The sequence below is a fragment of the Daphnia carinata genome, chromosome 9 (assembly GCF_022539665.2).
Source record: "Daphnia carinata strain CSIRO-1 chromosome 9, CSIRO_AGI_Dcar_HiC_V3, whole genome shotgun sequence".
NCBI classification, from domain to species: Eukaryota; Metazoa; Arthropoda; class Branchiopoda; order Diplostraca; family Daphniidae; genus Daphnia; species Daphnia carinata.
The window spans coordinates 7,349,755-7,363,844 of NC_081339.1; the positions used below are offsets into that span (position 1 = coordinate 7,349,755).

Here is a 14,090-nt window from a genome sequence, read left to right on the forward strand (position 1 = left end):
TAAAGGTAAAAGCACAAGACGATGGGCTCCCAACTTATTCGCAAAGGAAAGGCAAGAATTGGCCGCAATCGATATCATCCCATTGGTAACGAGATGTTGGCACAGCACGAATGCAAGTGGCACGAGGAAGATTCGTAATATCTGGTTCTCCGGCGCGCCAATCAGTGAAGGTAAAATATTCCGGGATGCTGGCCCAAGTGTACGCGGTCAAAGCGTAAATGCCGGACGTCCAGAAACCGACGAATTGAAAGATATCATCGACTCCTTCAAATTGCAATCGGTAAGTTTAAAAAAAGATTAACAGATATTTCTAACCGATGAATATACCTGTGCCGATCAGAGAAGGTAAATAAGTTAGAAGTTCCATTTTCTTAGCTTGCGATTGGATGCTGACTAGTTTACGGCCGTTGGCTGCGCAATAACTCAGAGCATCGATCCATGGTTTTTGATTACTGATCATACAGACGCACCCGGATGGAAGCCGATAACAAGGGAAACCGTTCAGAGAAGGACAAGCTAAAACAAAATCATGAAATTCAGCAACAACATCAACCAAAAAATGCAAAACACGAACTTACTGTTAGCACCTGGACCTGGAGGCGTAGGGGTTGGGATTGGTGGAAGCGTCGGTTGAGGCGTCGGTTGCGGCGTCGGTTGAGGTGCTGTCGTACTGCTAACCGGTGAATTAGTAGCCGATTCATGTTTAGTAATGGTGATGCCAATTCCTGGAGATGGCAATTTATTCCCAGCCAACATACTTGCGACAAACAGAGGCTTCATAGCCAGAAGAGGTAGCAATAATTTCCTTGATTCATCTTCGCTTTTCTCAACGTTATCGCTGTTGCCAATTGCTACCACAACGTTGTTTTCAACAGGTTTACCAGGGCTTGGATTAGGCCTCTTTTTATTAGGTAACATGCTACCAGCCAGCAGACCAGAAGCCACCACCAATGGCTTCATAGCCAACATGGGTAGCAACGCCTTTTTGGCATCGTCGTTTAACTCAGCGTTACCTTCAGTCTTTTCTACCGTTGATTCGTGAGCTTGGTCTACGATAGATTCGAAATGCCCTTCTTCATGGTGTGCTTTGCCTATAACCGTTTTTAGTTCATAGTTTAATCTACAGACATTTAAAAAATGATAAATGTTTAAAAATTGTTTTACCAGAAGCGAAGACGAGGCAAACACCGACGAAGATGGAGAACAAGATTGTGAAGCTCTGCATTTTCAGCGACTGATGTGATTTAAGACATTTGCGTCTCGCTTTTTATAGGACGATAGGGTCCCCGACTTCCGCGTTCATTGGCATTAAATTGTTTCAAACAAAACCTGACCTTTGATTGAGGTGCAAAGGTTGGAAGAGGTCAACACCTGAGCGCCAATAGCATTCGCTTCCTACACGTATTATAAAGGTATTCCTTTAGAGAATGAGGTCAAACGAGTTCAAACTCACCAATTCACTCACAGGTATTAAAATTGAGGTTTCACCTGGACTTCTATGTCATTCTTTCACCAACCTCGCAACTGTCCACCTGAATTTTCAGATTGTTTCGTCGAGGAATCACGAGGATGACCACTCTACTAGCTTTGACCTGTTTCCTTGTGTTAACTGGAGAAAGCCTGGCAGTCCCTGTCGAACAAACTCAGGGTGTGAATTTATTCTCAGCTCTAAGAATGAATTTCCCGCTGTTTAGTTACACGACACAAACTTCTACGTTGACCGAGACTCAAGTTACAACGCAATGGCTCCCTTCTGTTGTCTGTGCCAGACTCGTCAACGTCACTGGACCGTAATTATTTTAAACTATAGTCAATGTATCGATTAAGTGTTAATCATGAATTTTCATTAGTTGCCGACTTCAACCGAGAGGCCAAGACGAAAACGGGCGTATCTTCCAAATGGAACAGCCTGAAGTACTCACATTTGACGATGAGATGGGTGAAGCTGATGCTCTCGTACAATTGCAGCCCACAGTCACGTTAAAGTACGACCTTGTTTCAAACTAATTGAATGTTCATATTGATTTATGTTATTCGTTTATAGAGTGGAACCGACAGCCATGCCGGATAACCTAGAAGCGAATTCAAACATGAGATTGGAAGCTTCCTGGGCTGATCCAGCACATAAGGACGATGGTGTTAGCGGCCAAAGTAGTACAGGTTTAACTGATTCCATCAGAGCATTCTTCAATGTGGTACAAATCGAAAGGACGACAGTGACGGTGCAAACAACTACATTTCTTCCAGTTACGACTAAAACTATTTTCATTATGAGATGCACTCCACTGCCTTTTACCGTTGCCATTTGTTCACGCGGACCAAAAGGTCCGAGACGGGACTAAGCATAGCCATGTAAACAATTGAAATTATTTCATAAAAGAGTGAGCCTCTTTTTTTAGTGAAAGCCCCAATCAGCACATCCGTCCATCATTCAATTTAATTATTTATTGAAAAACTCAAAACTCTGTATATTTTCCTTAACGTGAAATAAAAATGTAGTTCCAAATTTTCGTTTATAACGGTATATCGATAGTTATCAGATGTATGAAATAAATACGCCCATCAAGTGACGTGCCCTAGGTCAGTGATCCTTCTTTATTCTTTCATGCTTTCCCTTTCAACTTTGACTGAAGTGAACATTTGCAGACAATACTAATAACAGGTAGTTTTTTTCTTGACCTAGGTTCACCTATTTCCGTGTTTGTTGACCTTTTTCTCATAGTAAAAATGACTTGTATCACGAAATAGCGGGTTTTGTTAATGGCTTTTTAGCCAAGTGGATCGTATTCCCAGATGTGCACAGGTGTCCATACCACACCCTGCGTCTACCTACGATTCTTGTAATGGAACAACAAAGAATTAGACGGCCTACTTTTGAGCGCGTCAACCTTGTTTATCTTACTTTAAATCGATTGTGATATGTTCTTATTAGATCAATTTCGCAAGATTTTGGCCTTCAATTTTTTGTTACCCTGACTCCTTCCATGGGTTTCTCAGGAAATCGTTATATCCTTTCTGCAGTGGGGATGGTACGCATTTTGTTTTACCGCACGTGGCGTTACATAACCACTGCAATCTTTTTCATTTCCTTACTCTGCCTCTGTTTAAAGATTACCTGTCGCAGGGCTAGACTGTAGCAATTTCTTTCAGTTTTAGCGTGGTCTTGTCAGTGGTTAGATCTAGAACTGTGCGTCTAGTAAATGTCAAGTGGGACATCATTTATGTGTTTCCAAAGTGTTGCAAACATTCAAGTGATTATCTCGAATTATAATTAACCTATTGAACGTACGTCACTCGTTCTTGCAATTAACTGTTCTTTCTGATGAGTCATTGATTTTTGGTGGAGAATGGCGGTTGGATTCCATCTTGGCAAACATCTCACGACCAGAGTTAAGCCAAGTGATGAAATTGGGATGAGGCATGGTGAAGCAACCAGTACCGTTTTTCCCGTGTTTTGGCATATGATGCTGAGTACACCGTTAGTCTTCATGAGCGTGAAGTGCAACTTGATTTTCTAATTAAGTCCTTCACGGGAATTTCCATTGTCCTATCGAGTTGTTTCAGTCATGTTATCTTATCAGCATAGGAAACGTCGTGTTGAAATTCTGCTACTTCCTCGTATCAAATCCAGCCCTCAGTTTGAAATCCATCACGTGAGTTTGCCCGCATTTAAAAGATGAATTATTATTTTTAGAGTATTTAAATTGCATATTTTCGCACGTAACGGACTGTGATGGCTTCGATAAACCTATTGCGCTTGCCTTGCGGAAGGCAAATCACTCACGTTTGTTTGCGTGAATGGAAGTATTTGATGTTACGGTATCCGTTTTTCACCAAAATTTGATATTTGAAATCTTAACGCGTTTCCATTTTACTGAACGAATAAATTAAAATTGTTTGAAAAAAGTAAATGAAATTATGTAACTAAAATTTTGATTGTATAAAAACGCCATGCAATAAATGTTGCCTAGCTAAGTGCTCAAAAGTCGTTCTTCACGTTAAAATTTGCATGATGCTTGTGGCCAGACAACAAACGTTACATCTCGGAAACTGGAATTTAAGATAATTTTCAAATTGATACTGTTGATAATTGTTGCTTTCACATATTTATTAAATGATATTGCAGTATTACTAATGGGCTCCTCCCTACCGTCGTTAAAAGCACACATTTCGTTGACGTTAATTGTTTGTTGCAAAGAAACGTAATATCAAACCTTGTTAACCTACAGTCAAAGGTAGTTAATTCCTTCGTCAAAGACTTGATTTTAAGGAGCTGTTGGCAAATGGAGAGGTAATTCAGATTGATTGATCGTTTTTAAAGTTAGCGGTATCGTGTCCGGTAACGTTTAATTCTGCAGTCAGAACGTTCCGCATCATTTTCTAGTAAAATTAGGCCAACAGGTAATGGATTTGAACCTATCCAACTTTACTTAGATGCTTTCAGGTTTGAAAGAGAATTGCTACAAGAGAAATTAAAAAAATTACATTTGCAACTGAGAAGCCGTTGGACACGTCGTAACGAGTACCCAATGGCAATTTTTATGTTAAAATTGAACAATCAAAATATGTTGCGTCCAATTCAAGCAGCACTTCGTGTGATGTAACTCATAAGTCATTTGCATGTATGATGTTCCGTAGCCGGACAAGGGTTTTCATCCATTGAGTAAAAATATTCAAAGTGCCCATCACAATTATAGTCTAGTCTTTCCGGAAAAGTACAATGACTGGTTATAGAAAAAAGAACAACAAACATCTAAATTCAAAAGAATCTTTCTTGCGGGCTTAATGCTTAAAGAAATGGATACCGCTCGAATATCCTTTTTATTCAAATAGGCTACAAAATTACACGATTCAATCTAGAAATTTTTTTTTTTGAACTGCGCTGTGCGCATCATCTGTGTGCCGAATATTATTTTAACTTTCACGAACGACATTTTAACTTTTCCGAATCAACTAGATGATAATTCAGCAATGCAAACTATACTGCAAGGAAATCATGTATTAAAAGATGATCTTCAATCGCCCTAGGTCTGTCTGATGCAAAACAAAAACTTTGCGTGCGTGATGGGATACCCCATGTTTTGAAGAAGGGAGGCTCAGAACACCGTCGAGGGTCCTTGTTAATTATAATTTCGATTCCGAACTTATTATATTCTGTTTTTGTTTTTTTATATACGATTCGCCCGTGAAACAATATGGAATAAAGAAAATGATCATCATTATGCAGGATCATGGTTCCCTGCTACGATTTTTGTTGTAAGGGGTGGGCCAGCTGGATGATTGATGAGCATATTGCGGGAGTTCACAAATAAATTTCCAATTACACTGTCTGTCTGGGTCGTTCTTACCTCGTCTGATTGTGGAAGTTGTGCATCCATTCCTGTTTCTTATCTGCTAAGGTGATGCAATCCACGTTCATGAAAATACGGTCATCTATTAATATCGTGTGTGTAAAGACAACGTATATTACGTATGGTTAAAATGCTACCTTCTTTGTACCCTTTGTGTTAATGGTTTATAGTCTGTTTTTGTGTGTTTCCAGGTAGGCTGTGAATTATGTTTTGTGGATTATGGTAAATGCATTAAGACGATTTTTTTGGTATTTCTTTCTTTTGTTAACAATAAGAGCAGCGTACAGAATTTGTTTTAGGTATTTCAACATTACAGCGGCATTCATAAACACTCTAGGCACATTGGGATGTGTTAACCTGTTTTCTCATTTCGATTTTTGTGCTAGCGTACACCGCAAGAATTATGCGCGTGCTATAGACTCAAAATGACCAAACCTGTTAGGTGAGTTTTTTTATGTGCACGTTTTCCCTTTAGGGTACCATATCACGGTCAACGACATTGTTCAAATGAATAGGAAGGGTCAAGAGATAGAAATCACATTAGAAAATGTAGAGTTACGAATAGCTATTGGCTATAAAGAGTTCAAAAAATGAAAACTGGTAATTGATATATTTCGTGACGAGCACCCCGTATAATTTTTGCATCATTTTCTGTACATCTAACAGAAATCTGATACCATTCATAGGAAGATTCTAAACGCGAAAACTCATGCATGACCTGTGAATTTGTGGACCGTCATACAGGTACTATTGATAAACAAATAAAATTAAGAATGAAGAAAATAAAATAATAATAATCTCGTTTCCTATATGCGTATCGAAAGGATTGCGCTCGAAGAAGAGTGTTTCTTGAAATATCACGGAAGACGCCTACAGTGCGTTCGTGTTAAGCATTCCTCATGTTTTTCTTACGATTTTTATTTTTGAAATTGCATGTGAATGAATAGTCCGGTTTTCATTTTATGTGTTTTTAATTTCCTTGCGTTATTACGTAAGAAAATAGGAGCGGACGTTGAACTATGTCACGGTAAAACCGGTTTGACTACAAGTCTGGCCATTGGTAAAGTTCGACCCTAAAAGCAATTGCAGAACCCGGAACCGAAAAGAAAGGTTTTGATTCATTCTAATTTTGGAATTAGTTCACTAAGAACAATAACTATTTCCCAATGTCCCAATTCGTTTTACTCACAGAAGAATGTCCTTTTCGTCACATCCAGTGTGTCAGTGAATGATCGACTGATGATTACAGCTACTGATGCCCCAAAATGAAGCGCATTTAAAAAGGAAAAAGAAAACACGCAAAAAGAAAATTGAGAAATAAAAATTCGTAGGGAGGCAAAACACCTGCAAACAAAAGGCAAAAAAAAATGCATGTGTACAGATCCAATGATTATGTATCCTCTCCCCCTACCTATATAAGCAGGGCGGTCCGTCGGTAGCGGTTAGTTCACTTGCATCCTTCCTCTGCGATCCTACTAGCGAATTCGACTGTAGACAGCTACCGACTTCCATTCCATATCCTCATCAGAAAATGGCGACTCCGAAGTTCGGACCTGTTTCATTGTTAATGGTAATATCTTTAAATTGTTTGAAATTATTTCGATGTTCAGACTTAGAATAATGCAATTCTTTCTTATGTAAATGCTATTCTAGATTGTTGCGGCTAGCTACCTGATGGTATCTGCTGCCGAAGAGGAACTGCCTGCTTCGACGGCCCGCCAATCCAAACAGATTTTATTGGTACCTTCAATGACGCCTGCGAACACTTTCCCATTAGGTCTTTACGCTAGGGCTCCTTTGCCCTATCAGTTTTTGATGCCACAACAAGACCCTCTCCTCCGCACCGATCTGATTGACGAAGAACCAAAAGCATTTGGATGGCCCTACAATATGCCTTCGGTTTCATCAGGTGAGATAATCAAATTAGACCCACCACGGGTTCTCTTACGCTCGCAGAACGTGAGTCGTAATTCAATTCTTCCCGTTTATTCAGGCTCCGTAGATGATGATGAACAGGTGCCTTCATGGAGGGGTTACGACTCAGTTGCTGATCACGGTGGACTAAAGTGGTGGAAAAAACGATTCAACAGACAAGCACTCATTTCCTTGACTCCATCAGCACTTGGTAAGCTATGATTTGCCTTCAGAGCAATTGTTTATCAAATTTGATACTGATACTAGTTAATACGCTTCGTTAATTATTATTTTTTCACCTTATGTTAGAATGCCTTACGACTAATATTGCCACCGATGGACTCGGACCGTGCAAGAGAGCATCGCAAGCCAATCATGGAACCATCGAAATCAAATTCCCCGAACCTGAACAGACAGCCGTCATTGGAATCACGGCCAACTCACCGGTCAACACCCGGGTCATGCTGCTTTGTACTGTCCTAACAGACATGGCTGTTTTTACGGTAAATATCTTACGCACATTCTGGAATTTAGAAGTAAAACTTTACGAGCAGCTATTGTATCATTCAAGTATCGCATCCGTTTTGTTCGCTTGCCATGGTGGATATGCGTGTTTTTGAGCCCTACTCTTTTGCGAAAGCGTCCTGTATTTAATGTTTTTATCTTCTTGCTTGGTTTTAGCAAACCGGTAAGATTGGGGCCGTGTCGGACACACCTAGAACCGAAATGGGATACATGCAAATTATTGCAACTAGCACAGCAGCAAACGCTGTCTTGAAATGCCATTGGACATCATATCGCCATTACACCGCCACATACCCATAAAGGTCTTGTACCTTTAACAGATGCATTTAGCCAATCATGACACGTATTCCTGTACCCATCCCTACCGTTAAAGGTCGTCATTAATTCGTCGATGCACCACAGACTACATATCTCGATGTGACGATCTGTAGTATTTATTTCGTTTCCTTAAAACGGACTGATTTTAGTTCAATTACAATACAAATATCTGCAAACTCCTTTCGAATTAAGCATGAAACACAATATGCAACTTGTTCGCTGCCAATGCCAACAGTCAATACGCGATACGTTGAGGCAGTTCAGGTTTGGTATCCGTGATTATTGCAATATGGTCAGCACAGAGAATTAAACATTACGCCTCCTAGAAAAGGAGTTAACAGTAATTAAAACCTTGAGCAAGATTACATCAATGAATTATTTATGTGTTGCATGTCTTCACGATAGAGACCGTTGCTGATTTTAATATAATAGTATCAAGCTGGTGCACCAAATCGGCAGCTGATCGTGTTCTACATGTTTTGACTTTGACTAGGCTTTTCTTTCTTTGTTGTGGCACAGCTTTTCTTTTCACAAGCTAGATTGGTGAGTTCCACCCTGGAGGTCTTTCTGACCCGAGCTGACTTCTTTAATATTGACGAAACATCTTTAACGGCCCGATTCTTCGTGAGACGTCGTGACTTTGACGATTCAGCAAAGGTAAATGTTCTCTTTCTTTTTCTGTCGTTCTTGTACTGTTGTTTTGTTTCGCTTGTAGTCCTTGCTTCCTTTGAAGCAGATGAGGAAATATTAATTGCTCTTGCTTTCAACATGATTCCATGTATATGAAGTAAATGTTGCTGAACGAAAGGTGCATGAGAGCAACAGTGAAGCAAACCCTCTTGATTATTTGGAAGATGATAAGTAATTTTCACCAGCATGTAATTTGGTATCACGAAATTAGGGCTCTCATCCTCATCACGCGCTACACGATCTCTCCAAGCACAAAGCTCTTGTAGGGCGTATAATTGTTGTTTGTTGAAATTCTTGTTTTTTTGGGCCAAGTTATTGTATGATTTCAAATATGTTTCTTTTGGTGGAACCTTATAACGCCTCAGACATATGGATCGACTATTCTTCCAAACTTCTAACATTCGTTTAACACCCGTATTTTTAGCTGTGGTCTGATTTGCTTTGGAACTTTTTAGCTCCTGACATTTTTCGAGAAATCCTTCTTTTCCTTCTTCTCTTATGGAGCTCTCAAGCTTACCACGAAGCCGGCATGAGTTAAGATCTTGCTTCAGTCTTTCATAGATGTAGATAAGGTAGTGTGTGTCTCCGCGCGCGTAGTTTAACATTTCTTTAGACAGCGGACGGATTCGCCAATCAGCTCGCTGGTAACATTTGCTGATACGAATTTGGCAATAATGCTGTAGAAGGAAAGCCAAACCTTTTCTTTCAAACCCCAATACAGATGCTGCTTGACATGTGTCAAAAAGATTGACAACATAAATCCCAAAATCTCGTTGAAGCCACAAAACATCGTTTTCAGCTGCTTGAAATATCTATACAATATGGCTATTAAGTATAACTTGTTGTATTATCTATTGTAGTGGCTGTTTTTAGTGATGATACCTTAAGAATTTTTGGATTGCAGAAGACCTGATTTAATGGTTGTAGCTGATCCCACAATTTGAGAGTGTCAACGATGTAGTCTGACTTGCAAGTAGAAATTTGCATCAAACAGGTGATACCTTGATATGATCTAGAATCATGATGCTGGAAAGCAAACCAAATGTTAAGTACAAATGTATAAAGGTAATCCATGTCATTTACCAATTATGTTGGGTTACCTCTAAATCTACCGCTATTACTGTCTGCAACAAGAGATCTTGTAAAAGGTGTTCAAATCTTTCAGTGCTATCAACTATAATTAGAGGAGTTTTTGAAAGAGGAAAAAGAGGTACGTCATTTTTCACGTCCAGAAATATCGGATCTGGTGTAAAGTTTTCCAATTCAAATTCATAAGGATGGCTGTCACGCTCTTGGAACGACAGGGGGTTTAAGGAATACGGCTTTTCCTTCAGTTTATGGAGAAATGGTTGAGGATCATTGTTAATCTTTTCTTTAAAATTCACTTGTGGTTTTTGTATATCTGCCTTGTCTTTTAATTTACTTCTTGCGTTGGAAGTAGAATTACTTTGCACAACACTGGCCATATTGGGAGCTATGGACAGGGACAATGCTAACAAACGTCCCACGTATCACAGGTCACATTGTTATTGTTCTGTCGAGCGTTGGACCAATGAGAGAAGAGTATTACACGTACAAAAATAGGGAGGGGGGGGGGGGGGCAAAAGGCAACAAAAAAACAAAACATTTGTCGAGAAATGGACAGACAGATTTACATCTCGTTAGAATCGGAACACACGTCCGGTTCCGGTCATTTTTAAACTTTGTCACAATCAAAGTTAAGTCATGCAGATGTCTGAAATTGGCTGTATCGTTGATAACCATCTTCCATTCTCCCCATTTTTCTGTCACACTGTTTATTGAATTTCGGCTATTTCCGTTATATCTCGATAAAGACGTACCTGAACGACAAAGACTCGTGTCAGGTAAGGGACGTGCCTTATAAATACTAGGAAGAGCATGCATATATTTTAAACCATCACCATAAATTACAGGGGTATGCTACTTCCAATTATCTAGGACATCGAATGATGCAGCAGATCACGTCCTGCTTCGCAAGAAACGAAGGGGGGTAAGATGTTACACAACCGACATCGAAAACCGCGCTCTTACTGAAGTGATTTTTCATGGTTAGGGATAAAAGGAATACAACTTTCTCGGGAGTCGGGACCATCAAGCAACCGCCATCAATCATCGTGCTGTCAGGCCGTGAGCCCATGGTCAGTATTCACCCTGGATCAAACGCCCTAATGAGCGCAATCTAGCGGACGTCGTCGAACCTTGGCGCGTTTTTGCTAGATGACAAGGTGAAGACACCGATTTGATTGTTAACATGTTGCAGAGATACTCGCTGAGGATTCTGAAATAAATTGGTTTCATTGAAATTCGTTAGCCGACCTGGCCAGTAAGTTAGGATTTTTTAAGGATTCATCCTACTATCCTGTAAAAATGGTAATAGCGTAGTATACTGTATATAATCGTAACCATGTGACGTATATTGAAGATCCAATACTAGGAGCAGTTATAGAAATCATAGTAATTCAAAAGCTACAATGGATTTGTACCCAACTTCTTATTAATGGTAGTTAATGTGCTGCATGTTCACTTCTGTGCATTGTTCCTACATGATGATGACACCAAAAATGTGCCTGTGGCTGGAAAAACCTGATGGCTATCGCATGACTCAAATTCCCAATGACCTTTGGGTTCATCTACAATCGTAATCAATACAGAAAATGATCCATTTTAGGTCATATAATGTAGGATATCTTCAGTAAAAACTTGCGACTTATTGTTCAGGTAGCTAAAATATGCCCATTGCAGAAGACAAAATCGGCAAATTGAAGAGAGGATGTAAAGGGAAAACAAATGACTGTATGCTACACCAGGATGGAAAATTTGATTGCTCAGCTGGAATTTCCCAAAAATACTAGAAAAAATTATCATCTTATTCAGAACACATGGAAAATGGGCAGACATCATACTTCAAAATGTTGAAAAAGGTAAATCATTAGAACATCGGTTTAACATACCAAATTATTATCTATTACCTGAGGTACGTTGTTGATTATCGTTTTATATTCTCAGTTCCCTAACAAAACGCACATCGCGTTTGCCCATTATATAAACAACACGGTTGATCTCGTATGATCGAAAAAAAAAATACGAAAACCAAAGACAGTCGTAGTGCAATACCACCAACTGGACAAGCAATAATCTGTGATTTGGATTGAACTCAGATTTCCATAGCGGATACGGTTTCAGGATCAAAGGTTTTTTCAACATTACAGTGATGTAAACTGTAAATACGCCTACAACGCGTTCGTCAATTCTCAACCGTTTTGTGGCGACCAGTATCTGAATAGTTTTAATTGGTACGCGTTCATAAAATGGCGGAGTCTTTACTTACTCTCCTAATGGCCAACCTTCTACAGTTATCATTATTTCTTTTCTCTTTCACTAGTGAAGACTTATCTCGTTACCCAATGGAAGAGCGATTTTCACCAGAAAATTTTGATCCATCAATTCAATCTTCATTGATCATCAATAATGATTCACCAATGTAAGATTTCTGCATTTCACACAATATTTCGTTTTGGAAAGTGATCAATAGTTATTCAAATAGATTTGGCTGCGTTTCGTGGAACGAAAAATACCATGTACCTGACGGACAATGTTACGAAGTGATGACAAAAGGACCGTGCAAAAACAACCAACTCTTTTATGCAGACCCTGAAGTTGAAAATGATGGAATCTGTGATTGTGATAGCAGTCTGTTGCTGTATTCAGTTGAAACTCAAGAATGTTATCAACAAAACACCCAGGTTTGAGAGGCAGAAATTTTCCGTGATTAATATTTAAATAATTTGTTAAATTGATGTGTTATGCACTGATCAGGGACCCTGTAAAAATGGAGAATGGTTTGCATTACCCGATGGAATGACTGTGCCGATTTGCCAGCCACTTCCTGACGGATGTTTGGCCAACGGCTTCTACGTTTTCTGGAGTGCTGATTATGAAGGATCAACGGAAACGAGTGACAATCAATGTTGGGAGTTAGGGACGCAAGGTCCTTGCCCTCAAGGGGAAACGTTGGAGCGTTACATCACAAATCACATCGGATGTCAACCAAGTGTTTTAAATAGGGTTCCTAGACCTCATAATGCCTTAGACAATTTGATTACCAATGAGGATCCGCAGGATGAAAAAGCCGATCGTAGATCTGCAGGCAGATCGGTTGCAGTAGCTGGGTTAAGACCTTGCGGTCCCGGAAGCCGCCGATCCCAGAATGGAAAATGTCGAGTGAATTTAAGTCAAGGATAATACCACTTTTCGAAATTCAAAACTGCCCACTTTGTGAGTCCGTCCGGAGCTAATATTTAGGTGATTCGATATTATTTTCAATTTTTCCTTAGACGTTCTTTTTTCAAATTTTATTTTAGATCATTCCACGAGTGCTTTTTTATTAATAATCCAACAAATGGAAAAGAGTCAAATGCTACTATCCAACTGTAACGACTAGACATCGTATTTGTCGTGGTTTTCGTTTAGGTATTTGGGTAATTGTAAACAAATTCCGTGAAGTTGAGCAGTAGTTTTCCTTTAACTGCATTACAGGCTTGTACTATTTTGCTTGTATAGTGATTCTGTGTCGGCCTAAATCCGATAAAAAAATCAAATGAACTACACCAATCGTGTGTATCACCATATTTTGACTACGTGATTGCGGCTGCATAACATAATGAAGAACCAATCAATCGAAACTTTTCCTAACCCCATTCCGTTGAGGCTCATAAGATGATTTTCACTGCTATATAAGATAGTAGAAGTTTGTTCTTCGGCTTCTCGGGGATAATTTCGATGCATACCATGCTTTCACTGTACTATCGCCGAATTCCCAAAATGTTTCCTCCGCGGTGGACCGAATGAAAAAGATAAAGAAAATTTAAATACCCGCCAACTTAAGTAACATGGCAGTCGTTCTGCTGTCGGGGTTTAGGCAATAAGCGAGTTACATCTGGAACTGGCCACAAGCTATAAACGATGACGTACATCGACGAGAGTATTGATTTTCCTTGTAAGTAGTATGGAGTTACACCAGTAGATATGAAGTCACATTTTTTTTTTCAATTTGCTTAGTCAAAGGGTCACCGGTTATTCGTTTCACTTTTCGCATGAAACCTCTCTTCAGACATTTTGGAAGCATACATCATGAGATGACAAGGAAATTGCATGGTAGGGTTGCATAAGACGATTGGCTTACAAACACATTTTTGTACCGATAAATTTCACAGACAATTTCGGAATTAGTTTTTCTTGGCAGGGCGTCAACTGTTTACCGCTATTAGACTG

The 14,090-nt window shown here is 39.5% G+C and overlaps 5 protein-coding genes across 9 annotated transcripts; 3 read left to right on the forward strand and 2 right to left on the reverse strand.

Annotated features, from left to right (window-relative positions):
- Window positions 1-34: 34 nt before the first annotated feature.
- Window positions 35-1,225, reverse strand: LOC130700727 (aggrecan core protein-like). Its single transcript, XM_057522716.1, has 4 exons — window positions 1,165-1,225; window positions 579-1,091; window positions 328-516; window positions 35-264 (listed from the first exon to the last, which is right to left on the reverse strand). Exons 1-4 carry the CDS (start codon window positions 1,223-1,225, stop codon window positions 35-37), a joined length of 993 nt encoding a protein of 330 aa, XP_057378699.1.
- On the forward strand, window positions 1,172-2,421 carry LOC132088297 (uncharacterized). Its single transcript, XM_059496879.1, has 4 exons — window positions 1,172-1,467; window positions 1,545-1,790; window positions 1,851-1,985; window positions 2,045-2,421. The coding sequence occupies exons 2-4, from the start codon at window positions 1,570-1,572 to the stop codon at window positions 2,340-2,342; spliced, it is 654 nt and encodes a 217-aa protein (XP_059352862.1). The 5' UTR covers window positions 1,172-1,467; window positions 1,545-1,569; the 3' UTR covers window positions 2,343-2,421.
- A 4,349-nt stretch (window positions 2,422-6,770) lies between these two features.
- On the forward strand, window positions 6,771-8,324 carry LOC130700721 (uncharacterized). Its single transcript, XM_059496747.1, has 5 exons — window positions 6,771-6,921; window positions 7,005-7,260; window positions 7,354-7,476; window positions 7,575-7,768; window positions 7,947-8,324. Exons 1-5 carry the CDS (start codon window positions 6,883-6,885, stop codon window positions 8,088-8,090), a joined length of 756 nt encoding a protein of 251 aa, XP_059352730.1. The 5' UTR covers window positions 6,771-6,882; the 3' UTR covers window positions 8,091-8,324.
- LOC130700713 (exosome component 10-like) lies at window positions 8,209-10,855 on the reverse strand. The gene is made up of 3 exons (XM_057522700.2): window positions 9,899-10,855; window positions 9,681-9,824; window positions 8,209-9,610 (listed from the first exon to the last, which is right to left on the reverse strand). Exons 1-3 carry the CDS (start codon window positions 10,262-10,264, stop codon window positions 8,579-8,581), a joined length of 1,542 nt encoding a protein of 513 aa, XP_057378683.1. The 5' UTR covers window positions 10,265-10,855; the 3' UTR covers window positions 8,209-8,578.
- Window positions 10,856-11,257: 402 nt separating this feature from the next.
- Window positions 11,258-13,430, forward strand: LOC130700720 (uncharacterized). Of its 5 annotated transcripts, none has more exons than XM_059496746.1 (7): window positions 11,258-11,457; window positions 11,538-11,740; window positions 11,826-12,112; window positions 12,207-12,300; window positions 12,364-12,562; window positions 12,636-13,121; window positions 13,181-13,430. In XM_059496746.1, exons 4-6 carry the CDS (start codon window positions 12,224-12,226, stop codon window positions 13,059-13,061), a joined length of 702 nt encoding a protein of 233 aa, XP_059352729.1. In that variant the 5' UTR covers window positions 11,258-11,457; window positions 11,538-11,740; window positions 11,826-12,112; window positions 12,207-12,223; the 3' UTR covers window positions 13,062-13,121; window positions 13,181-13,430. The 5 variants fall into 5 exon arrangements, with proteins under 5 accessions (XP_059352729.1, XP_059352727.1, XP_057378692.1 ...); XM_059496744.1 differs by having other exon boundaries at window positions 11,259-11,457; window positions 12,202-12,300; XM_057522709.2 differs by lacking the exon at window positions 11,258-11,457 and having other exon boundaries at window positions 11,560-11,740; window positions 12,202-12,300; window positions 12,352-12,562.
- The last annotated feature ends 660 nt before the right edge of the window (window positions 13,431-14,090 follow it).

Coding starts and splice junctions, on each gene's coding strand:
- LOC132088297 (XM_059496879.1), top strand. CDS start 1,570: ATGACCACTCTACTAGCTTTGACCTGTTTCCTTGTGTTAACTGGAGAA. Junction 1,791..1,850: donor CTCGTCAACGTCACTGGACC/GTAATTATTTTA, acceptor AATTTTCATTAG/TTGCCGACTTCAACCGAGAG. Junction 1,986..2,044: donor CAGCCCACAGTCACGTTAAA/GTACGACCTTGT, acceptor ATTCGTTTATAG/AGTGGAACCGACAGCCATGC.
- LOC130700721 (XM_059496747.1), top strand. CDS start 6,883: ATGGCGACTCCGAAGTTCGGACCTGTTTCATTGTTAATG. Junction 7,261..7,353: donor TATGCCTTCGGTTTCATCAG/GTGAGATAATCA, acceptor CAGGCTCCGTAG/ATGATGATGAACAGGTGCCT. Junction 7,477..7,574: donor CTTGACTCCATCAGCACTTG/GTAAGCTATGAT, acceptor ACCTTATGTTAG/AATGCCTTACGACTAATATT.
- LOC130700713 (XM_057522700.2), bottom strand. CDS start 10,264: ATGGCCAGTGTTGTGCAAAGTAATTCTACTTCCAACGCAAGAAGTAAA. Junction 9,825..9,898: donor TAATAGCGGTAGATTTAGAG/GTAACCCAACAT, acceptor TTTGCTTTCCAG/CATCATGATTCTAGATCATA. Junction 9,611..9,680: donor GCAATCCAAAAATTCTTAAG/GTATCATCACTA, acceptor CATATTGTATAG/ATATTTCAAGCAGCTGAAAA.
- LOC130700720 (XM_057522707.1), top strand. CDS start 12,128: ATGGCGGAGTCTTTACTTACTCTCCTAATGGCCAACCTTCTACAGTTA. Junction 12,301..12,351: donor ATCAATAATGATTCACCAAT/GTAAGATTTCTG, acceptor AGTGATCAATAG/TTATTCAAATAGATTTGGCT. Junction 12,563..12,635: donor GTTATCAACAAAACACCCAG/GTTTGAGAGGCA, acceptor TGCACTGATCAG/GGACCCTGTAAAAATGGAGA.
- LOC130700727 (XM_057522716.1), bottom strand. CDS start 1,225: ATGCAGAGCTTCACAATCTTGTTCTCCATCTTCGTCGGTGTTTGCCTC. Junction 517..578: donor TCCAGGTCCAGGTGCTAACA/GTAAGTTCGTGT, acceptor ATTTTGTTTTAG/CTTGTCCTTCTCTGAACGGT. Junction 265..327: donor ACCTTCTCTGATCGGCACAG/GTATATTCATCG, acceptor TGCAATTTGAAG/GAGTCGATGATATCTTTCAA.